This window comes from Carassius auratus, chromosome 43, assembly GCF_003368295.1.
Source record: "Carassius auratus strain Wakin chromosome 43, ASM336829v1, whole genome shotgun sequence".
Taxonomy (NCBI): Eukaryota; Metazoa; Chordata; class Actinopteri; order Cypriniformes; family Cyprinidae; genus Carassius; species Carassius auratus.
Window position 1 is genome coordinate 22,340,321 of NC_039285.1, and position 19,888 is coordinate 22,360,208.

Sequence of the window (19,888 nt, forward strand, 5' to 3'; positions counted from 1 at the left end):
GCGCAGCCGCGGCGTGTGAGGTGTCAGAGTATGGCAGCGAGCTCAGACCGCACTCGAATCCCAGACACTGAGCTATTCATTATTCATAAAGCTGTTTCTGAGAGAGTTGAGGCCCAGCGTCATGCAGGAGCTCCAGAGGGGCTTCGTACTGTACATGTTCACAGACGCACAGAATCATTCACCGGCTCCAAGAGGAACTGAGAGCCAGAGTCACTCACCAGAACAACTTTATTAGCGAACAGAGCTTTGTGTAGGAAACCTTTGATCAAACTTCATCCTCTCAGAGATAACTGTTGATTAGACATAAGTCTATCTGTCTGTCTGTCCGTCCGTCCGTCCATCCGTATATCTATTGGTCTTTCCATCTACCTATGGTAAACACATGTTTACCCCAGATTAAGAACAGACTTGAATAAATCCTTTCAGTGGATACTATTACAGTGGTACATTTACATTTACACTTTTTTTTTATTATTCAAAACGACTTACAAAATGAGAACAATAGAAGCAATCAGATTAATGAGAGAACAACAACAGTATACAAGTTCCATGACGAGTCTAAGTTAGTCTAGCACAGTACACATAGCAAGGTTGTTTTTTTTGTTTTTGTTTTTTTTTTTGTAAAATAAAAGGTAAGTTGTCAAGTGCTGGTGAAAAAAGATGTGTCTTTAGATGTTTTTTTTTTGTATTTTTTATAAAGACTCAGATGTTCGAATTGTGTTAGGGAGGTCTGTGGTGGAATGAGCTGAGCTGGGCACAGTCCGTGAGAGTGATTTTGAACCTCTTTGGGATGGCACCACAAGGCGTTGTTCACTTGCATAATGCAAGCTTTTGGAGATGTTATGAAGCAATGGGTTAGCTGGAATCACCAGGAGTTCTGTCTTCGTAAGGTTAAGCTGAAGGTGATGGTCATTCATCCAGCTACAAATGTCACTCAGACAGGCTGAAATGCGAGCAGCTACCGTCGGGTCATCAGGCTTGAATGAGAAGTAGAGTTGGGTGTCATCAGCGTAGCAGTGATAAGAAAAGCCATGCTTCTGAATGACAGATCCTAATTACATCATGTAGATGGAGAAGAGAAGTGGTCCAAGTACTGAGCCTTGAGGAACCCCAGTAGCAAGGTGGTGTGACTTTGAAACATCACCCCTCCAAGACACACTGAAGGATCTGTCAGAAAGGTAGGACTTAACCCACAGGAGAGCAGTTCCAGAGATGCCCATCTTTCTGAGGGTGGACAGGAGAATCTGGTGATTAATAGTGTCAAAAGCAGCAGGCAGATCCAGCAAGATGAGAATTGAGGATTTTGAAGCTGCTCTTGCCAGTCGCAGGGCTTCAGTAACTGAGAGTAGAGCAGTGTCAGTTGAGTGGCTACTTTTGAAGCCAGATTGGTTGCTGTCCAGGAGGTTGTTCTGTATAGGAAACATAGAAAGTTGATTGAACACAATTCGCTCAAGTGTCTTTGCAATGAATGGAAGAAGGGATCCCGGTCTGTAGTTTTCTAAAAGTGCTGGATTTAGAGATAGTTTCTTAAGCAGTGGGCTTACTCGAGCCTGCTTAAATGCTGAGGGAAATGTACCAGAGTGAAGAGAGGAGTTGATAATGTGAGTACGTGAAGGTATGACTGAAGAAGAAATGGCCTGAAGGAGGTGAGTGGGGATGGTATCAAGTGGACAAGTAGTAGGATATTTGGAAAGGACACGTTTGATGAAGGAGGATGAGGAGGACAAAGAAGAGAAATTTTTGAAAAGTGTGCGATAGTCAGAACAGTTGTTAATTCTGTTGTGGTAGTATGTTGTTTTACAATTAAAGACATTTGCAGAGAAAGAAGAGAGGAGAGACTGATACACACTGAGGTTGGTAGAGTTTCTTGATTTGTGGCATTTCCTCTCTGCAACCCTGAGTTTAGAGCAATGTTCACGGAGAACCTCGGACAGCCAGGGGGCAGATGGGGTGGTGCGTGCTGGTCTAGATGACAGTGGGCAAAAAATGTCCAAGCAAGAGGTTAGAGCGGAGCAAAGAGTGTCAGTAGCACTGTTCGTGTCCAGAGCTGAAAACTGAGAGAGTGAAGGAAGTGAGGATAAAACCTTAGAGGATTTGGTTTGTGAAAACGATGATGAATTATGATTTTGTGACGTGTCACCATTCATTGTAACATGGGAATGAGTTTAGTAATCACTCTCAGGGATCATTGTGACACCATGATTATTCAGCCTCACAGGATGTTGTTTTGTTGTTATTTATTAATATATATATTTTTTAGGTTTTTTTAGTTTTGACTGTGACTGTGACGCGCATACAGTATATTTTTGGTGAGCTCTTAAAAGGGTTTTGACAAACTTACACTGTCTCTCTTTGTATGTGTGTGTGTGTGTGTGTGTGTGTGTGTGTGTGTGTGTGTGTGCGTGTGTGTGTGTGTGTGTGTGTGTGTGTGTGTGTGTGTGGCGTATTTGCATCTTGGCTGTTGTTAAATTCATCTGTTTGCAGTTTCTCTTTCTCTTTACTGTGGTACAGATAACTAACATAATTACTTTGCAAATATAGCCATTAAATGTACATGAATTGTGAGGTGAGGCATTCTGAGATGCAGATCCATCACACGGACGTGTCATATTTCACAAGTCTCAGCTGAAGTCACTCTAATAACAGCACTGAAAGCATGCTTGGCTGAATGCCGACGCCATTGAAGATTTTTGGTGGTGATAACTAACTGTGAAAGCAGGAAGCAGCTGCTGAGCTTCATGAACTCATCTTATATCAGAGCTCCTATGTTGTTTTGGAAGTAAATCTCAACCTTTTCCACTGAGAGGGAAGGAATGAAACAAATCTTTCACTCCTGATCAGAGGACCTCTGAACGTTCGAATGCAGATGTGGCCTGATCATGGCTAGTTTGTATAGTCAAGTCAGCGTTATTACTATAGTGTTTTATACGATACAGATTGTGTCAAACAAACAAGACTTATAACACTTATAACAAGAACAATAAGACTTAATTCTGGAAACTCAACTATGAAGACAGACCAGAATCTTCAGTAAAGACAGTCACGTCATTATTCAGCTTATGTATCTTCAGTGTTGGTTGACTTTATATCAATAGCAGTGTGATCTGTAACTAAAAGGTTAACAGTAATATTGTGAAGTTCATCAATGAAATGTGATTCTTTACAGATGATTAACTCCTTTGAATTCATTCCCGCTGAACAGACCCTGGTTGTAGATTGAGAGAGTGTTTTTGGAGGTTAAGCAGGCTGATGTTCCTCACTGGACTTCTGGATATATTGTTGTGATTGTGTTTGCAAATAGACTCACCTTTGCTTCCCCTCCTCCACCATCGATTCACAAACAAACAAGTCTGATAGAGGTGTCAACGCCTCTCAGAGGTCCTGCTAAAGAGGAAAGGGCAGGAATAGATTGAAAGAAAAACTCAAAGGAGGGAGATGACTGAAAGAGAAAAGAGAATATTTATGTGTGTTTAGTCAGTCTTCATGAGGTCCTTCTCATAGACTGATGAAGGTTGGGATGGGGGTAATGTGGGAGCATATATATATGAAAATCCAAAATTCAGCCTTTTAATTTGCTAGGAAGGAGTTTTATTAAAATAATAATAATAATAATAATAATAAACCCAAAATGTCCAAGCATTTGCAATTTAATACTTCATTTTGAAATGCTGCAGCCTTGAAAAGCCAACTTAGAAATATTGCAATGTTTTTTTCAAAATTCACCCCATTACAAAATATGCACCTGATTTTAATAACCAGTGACTTTTAAGAAGAATGAAAAATCTTTATTCGGCCTCCTTAAGTCATTGAACATCCTTTCAAACATGCATAACAATTCATAACATAAACTGTGAATTGTTCCACAGCCCAGCTGATTTTAAATCACTACACCCCCTGTGATTTATCTGAATACTAATACACAAAATCAAAAGGCTTTGTTCTCTTGATTAAGCAGACTGAACAGCGTGGCTCATGTTTCTCAGTTCAGGCAATCGAGTCACTGTTTCTGTCTCCTCCTGCTTCCACCGCAGGTCCTGCCATGCCCTCCATCAAATCACCGCATCACTGATTGTAAACCGTTCCTGGCTGTGTCAAGGTAATTCTGACGATAGCTTGGAAAGGTCCAAAACAAAAAGGACGGAGAAATGGAAATAGATTTGCTGCTGCTGTGCTTCATGCCTTAAAAAAGCTGCTCAGAGAGCTGAAAAAAGTAATCGCATGGTATCTTTCTTTATTTATTCAGAATGCTGGTATTTTCATTTCAGTATGGTAGAGCGAGTTAGGTTTGTTGGGTAATGATATATGGGATTGGCGAAATGAGAATGGGGAAGCTATTTAAACAGATACAATGTGGGCCAGAGAAACATCGATCTGATGTCCTTTATCACAGACAGAACGAGAGTCTATGAATAAGACTAGAGAGTCTTCCTCACATTCTCCAGCCCAATGCTATTTTAAGCCCTGATTTTGCCCTGTGAGTGACGAAGGGCAAACCGCAGTCTGGGAAAATACTGTCTGGCAGAAAAAAGAAAGGGAAAAAAAAATAGGATGCATCCAAACATTTCCTGTTAAGAAAATGACAAGCACTGCAGACAAAATTAGAGACTGATAGTTTCTCTCTTCTATACACAGCTGAAAAACCATTTTCAATATGACCGTGTTATCAGCTACTGTGGATTTGAAGGTTTTGAAAGAGGTGTCTTGAGATTCACACCTGGATTTGCAATATGATTTAATTAGCTATTGCGTATTTGCGTGCAGTAACGGGTTAGTGCACCGAAAAATGAAAATTGTCATTAATAACTCACCCTCATGTTGTTCCAAACCCGTAAGACCTCTGTTCATCTTCTGAACAGTTTAAGATATTTTCAGAGATGTATAAAGTACTAGAGACCCATACTTGAGTAAAAGTACAAGTGCTCTATCAAAAAAGTGACTTGAGTAGAAGCTGAAGTGCTCTTTAAGCACCACACTTAAGTAGAAGTACTAAAGTATTCAACATGTTTTGTACTTAAGTATTGCAAGTAGTCTATTTTAAAATGTACTACTCAAGTACTGAAAGTAAAAGTAGAAGTATTGCGTTATGTAGCTATTAAAGAAAGTAGTCAAAAGTTTGAACATATTGTTTTTACTATTTCAAATGATTAACCTAAAGGACAATCACAATTCCTTCGACTGTAACTTCTTGTAAACAAAAAATGGTTACTAGGGTTAGTTCGCCCAATTTGCAAAATTGTGTCATTAATAACTTACCCTCATGTTGTTTCAAACCCGTAAGACATCAGAGGGTCATTTAGAATTTTTTGAAGCATCGAAAAAACACTTTGGTCCAAAAATAGCAAAAACTACGACTTTATTCAGCATTGTCTTCTCTTCCGTGTCTGTTGTAAGACAGTTAAAAACAAAGCAGTTTGTGATGTCCGCCTTGAACGAATCATTCGATGTAACCGGATCTTTTTGAAACAGTTCACCAAATCGAACTGAATCGTTTTAAACGGTTCGCGTCTCCAATACGCATTAATCCACAGATTAATTAAGCTTAACTTGTTTAATGTGTCTGACACTCCCTCTGAGTTAAAACAAACCAATATCCCAGAGTAATTCATTGACTCAAACAGTACACTGACTGAACTGATGTGAAGAGAGAACTGAAGATGAACACCGAGCCGAGCCAGATAATGACTCGTTCACGAGTCAAGAACCGTTTCTGTCAGACGCGTCCGATTCGTGAACCGAGGAGCTGATGATACTGCGCATGTGTGATTTAGCGTGAAGCAAACCGACACACAGAGCGTCTGAACCGAACTGATTCTTTTGGTGATTGATTCTGAACTGATTCTGTGTTAATGTTATGAGCCCATGTGCAGTCAACGCCAATGACGCCATTGCATCGAGCGCAAAAGAATCGGTGAACTGTTTTCTTCAACTGGTTTATTGAATCGAACTGTCAGAAAGAACTAACATTACTGGTCATGATGCAACCAGTTCTTGACTCGTGAACGAGTCATTATCTGGCTCGGCTCGGTGTTCATTTCTCTCTTCACAGCAGTTCAGTCAGCATGCAAAGTCTTCTTAATCGCTTGATTCGCTCAATGATGTGCCAGCTTCATCAAACCTGCCATCTACAGTTCTGGCAGTGGTTTGTAATGGAATGATTCGTAACATTTTTATAATTGTAACGAGTAACGATGCAGCACATAAAAAAAAATATCGGAGTAAAAGTATTAAACTCAGCGAAAATATGTACTGAAGTAAAATTGGAAGTAGGAGAGAAAAATAATACTCTAGTAAAGTACTAGTAAAGTACAGATTCCGCCTTGTAGTACTTAAGTACAGTAGTGAAGTAGTTCTACTTCATTAACATACATCTCTGGATATTTTAGATTTAGTCCGAGAGCTCTCAGCCCCTCCATTGAAGCTGTGTGTACTGTCCATGTCCAGGAAGGGAAGAAAAACATCATCAAAGTAGTCCATGTGACATCAGAGGGTCAGTCAGAATAGTTTGAAGCATCGAAAATACATTTTGTTACAAAAATAGCAAAAACTATGACTTTATTCAGCATTGTCTTCTCTTCCGTGTCTATTGATATTAATTGCATCAAGTTTAACTACATGAGAATGAGAAATTTGCCTTGGAACACTAGTTGACATGTTATGTTATATTTTATTTCATTTCATTTCATTTAACATTTACTTTATTTTTTGTAAAAAAAAAAAAAAAAAAAAAAAAATGGTTTCATGTATTTATTTACTTAGTTAGGCTTCTAAGTGTGAAAAGTTGATCTCAAAATCAAAATACATGTTTGGAAAGGGTTCAGATATTGATATTTAAAACACACATACACACACAGACACACACATATACAACCCTATTACAAACTAATCCTTGCATTACTTATATGAAATATCCTTTATACAAAATTGCCTAAAATCAATAAATGATAAAAATTATATATAGTTTTGTTTATCCTTTATTTAATATGAAGCATATTTCACACACACACACACACACACACACACACACACACACACACACACACACACACACATATATATATATATATATATATATATATATATATATATATATATATATATATATGATTCACAGATATATTTTTTTATTTTTTTTTTGTAAATACATTTTTATGACTAGTTCCAACATTTTTTAAACCAGTCTGAAAACTCCCTGCCAATAATATATTTGATGACATGAAGTCGGTCGGCAGTGTTTGGTCTATTTTAGTGTTCAGCAAAAATGACTGAATTCACTTAAAGCACCTTTAATTGCTTTACCTCCAGAAAATCATGCTTTCTATAGCTCAGTTGGCATAACAGTTTGCAATTTGTTGTCCATTTTCAGTATGTCATCCAGGTTTTATATGCAGAGGGAAGGGATTGAAAGGATGATGAATGTGTCAAGGGAAGAGAAAATGCATGTGACTTAATTAGTGACTAATATGCTTCTATTATGTCTTTTCAAATGTGCTTCCCTGTCTTACATCCAATTATACTGTCAGCCACTGAGAGCAGGCAGTAGGCAGGTTTGACCATTATAATGTACAAATTACTCTCTTTAAGCCACCATCAGGTAGTCTAAATAAACTCCCAACTGTTTCATCAAAGAGATGAGAAAAGTCGGTTATGAAAAGTGGTAGTTACAGAGGATGTAGTATATTGCAAACTGCATCGTGAAGTCGCAATGTGAAAAATATTCAAATTTAAGTATTAGAAAATCGTTTGGAAAATACAGAGAACATCAGTTACGTGATGCAAATGCAACTCTTTCTCTAAAGACTGCGCATAAGCAAATGCTTCAACCAATTGAGTTCAGTGAACACATACTTCACTGATTAAATAACTCCATTATATAATCCTGAGGTTCAATGTGAGGGAAGAAACTACAGCACACGCTGACAGTATATCAAGATGTCTTATAAAGAAGAAAACCCTGATTTTAGAGTCAGGTTGTGGGTTCACTCCAGCTTTCTTTGGTGAGCCTTCTGTTGTCATCATTGAAAGTAAATGTCTCTAAGATGGTTGTATTCGTGGACCGAGCTGATTCGTTTTGTATATAGTATCTTCTGATTCATTAATAGTGTCATGGTGAAGATTGTATCAGAACAGATGTGATAGAACGCTGTATTTCTCTCTAAAAAGCATCGGGCAGAGCAAAGCACAAACATTTATTCTATTGCAGAAAAGCAGCTTTCTACAGCTTGATTCAGGTCCTCGTTGAGAGTATCTCCACATGTGCTTCTCAGAGACTTTGCTAGGTTCCCACAACCCATGACTAGGGCACCATGAATATCATCCTACGCACTAAAACACGCCATTTATAGAGAGAGGAAGATAGTTATGTTACATAATCTTCAAAGTAGAGGTTTCAGCTATTTACAAGCATTTTACTGCTAAAAATACACTTATTACACATGTATAGCATTACTGTCAAAAAATGCAAAAGTGCATGATTATTTCATTATGTATGTTTGATAGTGCTCATAGTGCTTTTTACAGCTTTTTATAAGCAATTTTATAGCTTATAACAAATTTATAATACATTTATAACCCCTGTATATTACACTGTAAAAGGTGCAGAAGTAAATGATTATTTACGCATGACTGGCGTTACTCAGGAACAGAAAGTGTGTTTTGTTACTTAATAAGAAAGTTTTGTTACATAATCATCATAGTATATGTTTTCTTACTATATGTTGTCTTTCTATATTACTGCTCGTAACACATTTATAATACATTTATAACACTTGTATTGAATTATACTGTCAGAAATGCACTGTGGCAGTATTTAGGGACAAAAGGAAGGTATTTTTTGTAATCTTCGTTATAGATGTTTTATTGCTATATATGTAATCTTTCTGCTTATAATACATTTATTACATATGTTTAACTTTATTATCCTGTAAAAGATGCAAAAAAAAAAAAAGTGTGATAATTTCTATTTTTAATGACTGTCAGTAATTGAGGGTGGAAAGAGTTATTTTACAGACTGTAATCTTCGTCGCACATGTTTTATCGATTTTTTATCGCAATTTTACTCCTAATATTATAGCAGTATAATATACAGCGAATACATTTATACCGTACATACATTTACAATGTATTACATTACTGTTAAAAATGTAGTTTATTATTTAATTATAGATAACTGACAGTACTCAGAGGTTTTTTACGTAATCTTTTTTTGTATCACTATACTGTGTAAACAATGATACTGCCCATAAAACATTTATAACACATTTATAACATTTATAACAAATGCATAATGCTATCCTCTCACAAATGCAAAAGTGCTGGCAGTATTTAAGACAGAAAGAGAGTTATGTTACATTGACATTGATGTAACTGAATCATGTGTTCATCAATTAATGTGTGACTTGTTTGCAATGAATATTTAATGTATAGCCTAAAGAACCTGTGCAAGCCACCTGGTAAAAACATGGCAAAAATGACATCAATTAAACTAAATGACCCCTATTTGAAACAGTGATGAATATGTGCAGATATCTGGATCTGACTTCCGACTGGCTGTATGCCTCAGGTAATGCATTCAGTGAGTTACGTAAAAGAGCTCCGGAGAGCGGCCCAGTCAGTATCACAGCAGCGCTCACAGAGCCATTAATAGCCAGCAAACCCACATCCCAAGTTAGCCAAGCCTATATTTAAAGATCGTCTTAGCATATCTATAGCTGTGGCCCACATAATTCTTCAGCAGAGTTTGAAATGACTGCAGCCAGCCAGAGAGTCAAGCTTCTGGAAGAAGAGCGGAAAAATAATGACCGCTTTTGACAATTCTGCTGCAATTAGGAGCAGAGGAATGTATGCGGCGGATCACAGGATTCGAAGCAGCTCTCTGCCATTGACTGACACCCATTATACAGCTGTTATTCTATGCTGCTTCTGATTATCCATCTGTTAAGAGCCTCATTGCTCCACTCATGGTGTTTGTGGATGTGCAGCATGTACTAAGGTCTGCTTGAAGTGTTATTTTGGAGTCGAGATAAAAAGAAGGGTGTTGTGTGCTTAATGAACGCTGGAGCCCGTGCTTCCATGTATGACAGGATAATTAGCTGCTAACGGTCGGGGGGAGCACTTCAAAGCCACACTTCACACCCCCGGCATGGGATGAGTGACACATCTAACCAATCAGGTCTGTGTGACCCAGATAATCCGTTAGCGCTCAGAAGTCTATCTCACACAGATCTATGCAAAACAAAACAAAAAAAAAAAAACATGAAATCTTACACAGGATTTGTTTCCTTTCCATGCACATATACTGTACAGTATCACTGATAACTTGCTCATTAAACCTCAGACAAGCTCAACAACATTAATAAAAGCAAACTTTAACTGTAAACAAATGGTATTTTGGCTTCATTTCCTGGGTTTTGAAGAAACTTCCACTTTTACTCTTGGCCATTGATTGTCATCCCAATAATTTATTAAATAATTATTCTCATATAAATTATGATCCAGCAAGTGATTTAGGATTGTGTAGCTTTCAGTGTGTTGAGGGACATCTGTGTTTCAATCATCGTTCTGAATCCGATACAGATGTAGTCTCTGATAAAAATAAATGTTTTCTCAGATTTTTGTTCATTTTTTTTTTTTTCATTTATAAAAATGTCCCACATTGAAGTGCTGATAAAAAAAAAAATAATAATAAAAAAATAGATATAATAATGATAAAAGTGTTAGTTGGTTGCTTTGAAAGCATATTGCATGTTCAGATATTCATACATACAAAAATAGTAATCTGGAGTTAATCTGTGAATAATTTAGCAAAAAAAAAAAAAAAAAAACAATATATATATATATATATATATTAAATAAAAAAAATGTCTCTAAGCAAAATTTAGCAAAAAAAATATATATATATAATATATATATTGGCCGTAATCAGGGGCGTAGCAAGCTTTTCAAAAGTGTGGGGGATGGATGTGGTTTGTTTATAAACAATAAAAACGATGAATACAGTGACAGAGGGGTACAAAATGCAGGGCTTAAAGTTCTCTGGCACTGTTCCGGATTACACCCCAAGAGAGACGGGACTTAAGGCAGAACAGCCAATCATCAGCCGATCACACTCAAAGCCGGTGTCATGTTTGAGAGGGAGGGGGGGGGGGAGGCAGCCGCGGCGAGCGCAGACACAGAGCGGCCAGAGAAACGGAGGAGCGACTGTAGTAAGGCATTTGTGCAAAATTGCGGAAAAACTGCAGAAAACGTGCGGGTGTTGAACACTCTGACCGTGAAAAGTGTGGGTGTTAAAACACCCACATCCCCCACGGGTGCGACGCCCCTGGCGTAATCAGGAACAAGAATGAGAGTTATGTTACATAATATTATGGGTAAACATTGACAGAAGATATTTTATCTCTATACATTTATTTATTTTATTTTTTTTAATGTTTAAGACACGTATAACATTATTATAGTGTTATAGTTTTTTTGAATGCTGGTGGGGAAAGTTCATCTGTGAACAAAAATTGCATGATTTCAATACAAATGTCTGTCAGCATTTGGTGACAGAAAGATATTAATGTTCTAATCTTCATAGCAGTTTTATATTATTATTATTTTATTTTTTTATTGGACTGTATTGTAATTCTATAATGATGAGGAGGATGGAGACTCCATCAGTAGAATGTAATAGAAAGTAGGGAGCAGGATGACAGATCCGCATGCAGTCCAAAGTGAACTAAATAAAGAGGACGATGAATAGATTCCTGTGTGCCTAAAATCTCAATCACTGCATGAGCGAAATACATTCAAAAAAATTTTTACCAGTGGTTCACTTTGAAATCAGCATGTGACGCTTTTCTAGTATAATTGTTTGCAGTTCCTCATCATCACATTCAGTCTTTAACTATGGATAGGCTGTTTTAATAGCTTTCTGTTACCCTACTGCTCACATTTCAATCAGATTCTTGGGGAAATTCCTGCCAGAGGCTGTTTATATAATGGATCATTCAGAGGCCTGAAAAAAATTCCCTGACAAACTTTTTTCCAATAGCTTTTTGAAATTGTTGGAAATTATTCCTTATTTTTGTTCTGCATACTGTTCCATAAAGGAGCCTGATTGCGCTGGTTGTTTGAGACAAAGACAGCATGAAAACACACTCAAAGCCTTGTTTAGTCTTTTTATCAAAGAGCTTTACAAATGGCCACAATCAATGCACAGGATTTCAGCAAGGCAGCACTGATATTGTGCATGGGATTGTTCCGCAGTGAAAATCTTTTATACAAATGAAAGTGACCTCAATGCAGGACAGGATTCAGAGGAATCACATGAAACCGCAGCAGCACGTGTTTTTATGTCTGTACTTCACACGGAGTTGCCTTTGCATCGCCTTTCCAGTGCGTGTTATTCATGGATCATTGCCACAGATGACATTTTGCAGTAGGCTTTGGCATGGAGTCAGCTGTCACTCTCAAGAATGCTAACCTCTCTCCAGCCGCCGCTACCTGCTCCACACTTCCTCACACACACCAACAATTAGCTGCTCAAATCACTGCAGATGGACCTCTGCTAGCAATCCTGCTCACGCCGCCGTTCACTGACTACCGTACGGCACTGTCTGAGCAACCGGAAAGCAAACGGGTCGAGAAAAACACACACAGAATGAGAAATATCCAGAATGACACAGAACATTTCTATTTTTGCACTCAAATGCCTTATTCAAAGCATTGAACATTATACATGCTACACTCACTATATGTATGTTATACTGAAGCTGTTATTTCTAAACAAGATATTTAAGCATCAGAGGTGTTGTGACACATCAGAAGGTATTAGATCCATTTGCAGCTTTATTGAGAATTGCCAGACAATAAAGGGTCAGATACCAGCAAAGCAGAACAATGGAGACAAGGCTAAGACAGAACCTTAACCAGGCGAGAGATCAGGGCAGGCGGCAGACAGACAGAGTTCAGAGAAGGCAATCCGAGTTGGGGCAGGCAGAGAACAATCAGGGAATCGAGAAATAGTTCAAGGTCAATACACTAGACCACAAACACGGGTAATAACGCTAAAAAAAATACAACGGGGCAAATCGTTTGGAGACTGCTTATATGTGTGTGTGGGTGGGTGTGTAAATGAGGTGCAGGTGTGGATAGTGATGAGGTGTGATTGTAGTCAGGGTTGGTGTGAGGGATCAGTCACAGGTATGAGGGATGATGGGAAATGGAGTCTGATTAAGAGTTCATTAATATTCAGGGTTCACGGATCCCTCTGGTGGTGAGGAGAAGGCGGTACGGGAACCTCCTCTGTAACTACAGGAAGACGATATCTGTTTTCCTGGATATCTGCAGGTGATCACAGTTGTGTTGATATATAAGAAACATGGTATTTGACCACAGTGATCACTAAATATCATCTAAACAGTCTTTAAAGAGGTTGTGCTGTTATTAATGGTTTTTATATAAACATCAACATTTGCCACCAGTTCTGTAAAAGGCTGAAAAAAAAAAAAAAAACTGGGAGATAGTCAATCCACATTTATTTATTTATTTACCTACCTCTCATTGGATTATATGTGTTCCATATAATGATTATTCATTATTTTATGTTTTGTGCAATCACAACTATTTATTATTATTATTATTATTATTATTATTATTATTATTATTATTATTATTATTATTATTATTATTATTATATTGATATTGAATGATGCATCAACCTATACCTGTTAAGTTCATCACAATATATGCTGCAATTTAGCATTAAATGCACACAGTTTATAAAAGACATAAAGTCTTTAAAAGACATAAAGTTATTTATTTATTTATTTATTTATTTATTTATTTATTTATTTATTTATTTATTTATTTATTTATTTATCTGATTGTGTTGAACCATGTTTGCATGCTTCATGTTTGCTGTGTCATTACTTGTTTGTTTTCTTTCTTTTTTATGCATCAGTCTATTGCAGTGTAATTTATTTGAAACACATCTTTGAGTTTCATTCCAGAAGGAATCTGTGATAAAAATAAAAAAAAGAACTCTTGAATTCATGGCTCACCCATGGGCCAAAGACTTAATTAATCAGTGTTTGTAATCAAATCAGATATGTTTGAACAAATAATTTGAATGAATGATTCAGTGAGAGTCACTTGTTGCCACCTACTGGTCTAATGAAAGAGTTCCTGTAAAATGACCAATAATGAACACACCAACAGTCTATGTTCACTGATGGGGAACAAAGTAACTGGCCATATTGTATCCAAATATAAACTTATTATAATTGTATTTATTTATTTTTCACATATTTTCAGAAAAGTAGCTTTGAAAGACCTGTTTGGTGTCGTGCTACCACATATAATTCTCACTCTCCTCATGTTGGCCACAATGTGCTGTTTTCCTCGAGCTATTGCTGGTGTATAATTTAGCTCCAGTGAGATGAGTGTCATCTGAAAGCACCGGAGTGGGAAGAGGAATCTTTTCCAAGCTGAATAATCCAGCTGCAATCTCTGCCATTATGAAGGCTGAGGCCAACAAAAGGATGTGATTTTTACCCTATAGACTGTAATTACTATTGCAGGTTCTCATTGTGCTTCTTCCGGTTAAAACGCAATGTGTCCCAACGCTAATGACTTCTTCTTGATGTGTTCATTCATCGTTTACACTTAGGCAATCTGTTTACCCAATAATTTACTCCATAGCCCACTCACTCTCTCTGCATCTCGGAGAAAAGGCGCAGGGATTACGGTTGATTATAGCTGCATCCAGCCCATCTGTGACCTAGAAAGGTTGCGCAGACCCTTTAAGCTTGCGCTGCTTTAGTTAAATTGCTTCAGGAGCCATTGTGGGGTGAGGGCATCGCCGAAAAGAGCTCATTTGAATGATTTTGTTGACCCCGAGGACTGCCTGTTAGATTCTGCAGGAACGGAAGCGGCTGCTTAAATGATTTCACAACGGACATTATCAGCGAAATGAGCTGTTTTCTGTTTCTGTTAGCAGTTTGTGTTGGGTTTCGAGGGGGAAGGTGGAAAGGTGAAGTGTGTAATTTGTACAATGTTAAAATATATTCTCCTGCCCCAGTTAATTGTAGATGACAACCGACTGACACAGCAACGTTGCTCGATCAATGCACTGTAAAAGCCACCAGGGAAATTAACTAAATGAAATGAGTTGTTTCTCTTAAATGAAGTAGTACAGAAAAATATATATTATGAACAGTATATTATAATACAATATATGGTCTACTTGAAACATCTACTATATATATATATATATATATATATATATATATATATATATATATATATATATATATATATATATATAATACTTTATATATCTTAAGGTTTTGCACAAAAATAAAACACTTAGGAAACTTTATATTAAGAGCGTGCATCTGTCTCCTCCAGTGGCTCTGAAATGACAAACTTCACCTTTCATTTGGAGTTGGAAATAAGTTTTTCTGACAGTGCACTTGTTCCTGTGAGGATGTGGTGCAGTTCCAATTAATATTAAAATGGCATGAGACATAACGGACCTAATATTGATAAAATTATGCTCCTCTCTTGGATGACAGGGGTTTGCGAAATGTGCCTGACGGTGCCAGACTATCCATAAAACATTGATTGAATTAAATCCAGTAATTTAGTAAACAAAGCTATCTCATCCGCCCTTGGGCCAGCCATTCATCTTCCATCCTCAGCACCTCAGTGTGTGTTATTACGCTTCTAAAGCCTTCATTCAGCGCACTTAACATCTAACAGCATAAGATACAGAAAGTCCACTGCTCAGACTATGACACCAGTGTTATTAACCTGAAACTAGGTGCATAGGCTCTAAACTAAGGTTTTATATTAATACTTGAAGGAAGTACAGTATAGATATTTTGTTAGCTTTGCTTTTTTTTTTGTTTTTGTTTTTTTGTTTGGAAGGTACAAATATCTACACAATCTTGAATCTAGATCTATTTACAAAAGAAGTCAAATGAAAATGTTTTTTGAAAAATGGAACAAAATTTCGTTCATTTTTGCTTCAAAAAATAATCTTGACTCTATTACAATATTATTTTCCTTACCCCATAACCAGATATTTTTAATATACATTTTGCAGAAAACAAGACTTAATATATTAAGTCATATATAACTTTTTGCAAGAAAATAGATCTAGAATAAATAATGTTTAGATGTTTGTGATGGAAATCAAGCAAAGAAAATCATTGAAAATCACGAAGGTTGCATTTATTTGATACAGTAAAATGCAGTAAAATTTGAAACAGTATTACAATATAAAAGAATGTTTTCTACAGTATGTGAATTGATTGCTGGGATCAAATCTGATATTTTCAGCATCATTACTCGTATTTTAAATGTTGAAAACAGTTTTATAGTTTTATAAAATACTACTTTATTGACATTATATTGCATGGTTTGTAGTTCTGATATTTGACTGGACAACGATAGACTGGTTAGGTCAACAGATGATGGGATATCATTAATAACCTGTCACTCAATAAAACCTAATTGTCTTTTTTTTCTGACCTAATTTAGCTTTTGATTAGCTTAATGCATTTGACATCTCTTACTAAGGTTTCATTCATCCAGGACAAAATGTTAATCATTATTAATGTGGGTGGCAAAACATCTTCAAACAGTGTGAGGTACAGCAGGTCAAGTCATGACAAATGAATTCTATCTGATATGAAATTCAAGCAGTTCAAGCACTCAACAACCGGCATTCACAGCGTACGCTTAAGTACAGTACTACACGTTCAGTCAGTGATTACAGATAGAGATGAGAAAAAGTGTCTCGAGCGGATCACGCAAACACAGGCCCTCCTCTAGCTTTGACTGTGGTGTAATCAGGGATTTAGGGCTCCTAATTGCTCCTTTGGAGTCATTGTGCTGGATAAATGAATTAGATTTTTAATCCTTCATGCCAGCAGGGCGTATTCATCTGATCCATCTGTGTTTATGCCAAAAAGTGGCAAGAAAAACACACCTAAACCAAAGTCTGAAACATTTAGAGATATTGCTCCTGATTTCCTTTGTTGTTATTTGAATCGACAATGAACTGATTTCTGAAACTGCATAATGTATGTTTTCTGTCGTCGTTTTAGAGCAAAATTGACTTAGAATCATAAGAATCATAGACCTTAAGCTGACTCAAGTTTTCCCTCAAGGCCACAAAAATAACTTTATGTAGATCTTAACAAGACTGAAGGCTTCTTTTCCCAGTCCTGTGATGGGAAGGAAATGTACAGTTTATTTAGATAGCTGACACACTATTTATTTTATTTATTTATTTTAAATTGCACAATTTTAGCATGGGCTGATATTATAGTGTTGTAATTTTTTTTTGTCCCATATTTGATTTATATCAGTCTTTATTGGATATCTATTGTCCATCCCATATTTACCCTGTGTTTTATAGTTATCTTTGCCATCATCTAATATTCACTTAAAGTTAATATTTAAAAGCACAAATAATTTCATACTTTATAATCTTTAGTACAGTTCTAAATTAATATCCATTTTTCAAGCTGAGCATCTCTAAATACTGTTATGATGTGTAAACTCACTTGTAATTTTATTTGTGTTGTCGTTTATTTTTTATTTTTTTGGACGAAATAGTTATTGCCTTGCCTTTATTGGTCAGATTTTTATCTAAGTCCTTATAAATGGACACAATTTCCTTTAAGGTTTTTAATCAAGGTTTTTGCCTTTGATGTTATTATTTTTATTCTTATTTTAATTAGTCCATCATGGTCCATGTGGATTTTTAAAGAGAAAATGTTTCGTGTGGACACTCAATTAATGGGATAAAAGCTGAAATAAATAAATATATAACACCAGATGCGAGATAATCAAATATCACATCCCCAATGAAATTGACAAGTTCATAATCTAATTCATCAATATTAAAAGTTTTTACCATTATTAAAACTACTTACTGAATGACTGATACCATCTTTTTCGTGGAAAAGACTTCAAGTATTGCATCGAGTTCTCAGTTTTAATGCACATGTTTGCTTTATTTTATTTTCAAGATCTGCTGTTGTTTTCATTATGGCTATAAATGTCACGCATGATGATATTCAAACTCACATTAGACACATTAAACATTGAATAAAGCACATAATCAACCCCTGAAGTTGTTGTTACAGCTGTGGCATCGAAGAAATAGAAATGTTATTTCACGTCTCGGCTGGTTACCCTTATGAAACAAAAATATATTGCAATATATTGGAAAATATCATGTAATATATTAGGCATATATTCTTATATATATTTATATTTTTCCAATATATTGCAATATATTAAAAGCGGCAATCATTTGTATATTTTGCAATATATTATATAATATATGTATCATCAATATATTATTAAATGTATTCAAATATATTAAATATTAGAAACTAAAAAGGGAAAATAATATATTACAATATATCACAATATATTTTAAGAAATATATTGGTAAATATATTTTCCTTTCGTAAGGGTAGTGCAAATACTCTGACCAACAAGGAAAAACTACCTTTATATCATTGGATGTGGTGTATATTTCCAACTTTTAATTGGGTCATGAAAGCCCACACTGGGAATGACCAAAGTAAGTGTAGATAATTCACTTCATATGTTGACACTGGCTTCAAATATCTTGTTGGACAATCTTTAAGTCTTGAAGGTTTTAAACTCAATTCCATTTCTGTTCAAACAGTTTAATAAAATGAATTATGATCCTAAGATCATTTCTGCACTCTGCTTGGTTAATCCTGAGTTGACCAAAGTAAAATTAAACTGACCTGCAAGGTGATGCTAATGCATCTTTGATGATCAAGGACCACAAACTGATTATTTCATCACTTTCTCTCTCTCTCTCTCTGTCATGCAGGTGGTGGGTCAGATCGACAAACTCACATCTGATTTCGACTTCGACCTGGAGCCCGACGACTGGACGGTGGCGACGGCGAGCAGCACATCGAGCAGCGAGCGTGGTTTGGGTGAGGCCTTCAGACTGGACTTCCTCAGCCAGGACATGCTCTCCGACGGATGGGACTTCTGCAACTTCTTGGAGGCCTCCAACCGGAAAGCACACAGGGAGGAGACGAGCGAGGGCCAGGGGAGAACGTCATTGTCCACGCCGAGGCCCACCACCGCCAGTGTCTACTCACAGATGAATGGGGGTCTCCCGATCCCCAACGGACCTCGGATCATCACCCCGGACTCCTCCAGCGAGGAGGCGTCCAGCTCCACGCACAGCCAGAAAACCTCCCGCACATCCGGCACCAGAGAACGCGTACGCTTCAGCGACAAGATCCTCTACCACGCCTTGTGCTGTGACGACGACGAAGATGAGGAGGAGGACGATAAAAGGGACTGTGGGACTCCGGACACGGACAGCGAGCCCAGTCCCCTGGCTTGCTCGCCAGTCCCGCCGCTATCCTCCTCTGAACTCCCGCCGGGGCTCTACAACTGCCGGGAAACGGCGTCTGCGGGACCCTCACCCGTGAAGGTCCCGGTGGTGGGCTCTCACACGCTTCCCAGGAAAGGTCTTCTCAACCCGGGCTGCCGGAAAAAACTGTTACGGAACAGCAGCACACAGACGGTTTCGGATAAGAGCACTCAGACTGTACTGCCCTACGTCCCTGCCAAACAGAAAAACAAGGACCTCTGAGAGAACAGACATATTTACACTTACAAAACACCAACGAACTGAGACAGGATTACAAAGAACTGTGTACTGTTTAATATTAAATACATAGCTAATAGATAAAAAAAAATGAATTAATAAATAAATTATATATGGGAAAATTTAAAGACTTGCTAAAGTCATTTTATGATTATTGCACATATTGAAAAGAGATATTCTCATCCCTTCATACATTATGAGAGCTTGGTTTCCTTTGAG

The 19,888-nt window shown here is 37.0% G+C and overlaps 1 protein-coding gene across 3 annotated transcripts in view; it reads left to right on the forward strand.

The window, feature by feature from the left end:
• Window positions 1-19,888, forward strand: part of insyn1 (inhibitory synaptic factor 1) — a 58,316-nt gene extending 38,428 nt beyond the window's left edge. For all 3 annotated transcript variants that reach the window (XM_026231416.1, XM_026231418.1, XM_026231417.1), the window contains one exon: window positions 18,872-19,888. In XM_026231416.1, the coding sequence (XP_026087201.1) occupies window positions 18,872-19,654 (783 nt within the window). In that variant the 3' untranslated portion in view covers window positions 19,655-19,888. The remainder of the gene's footprint in view (window positions 1-18,871) is intronic.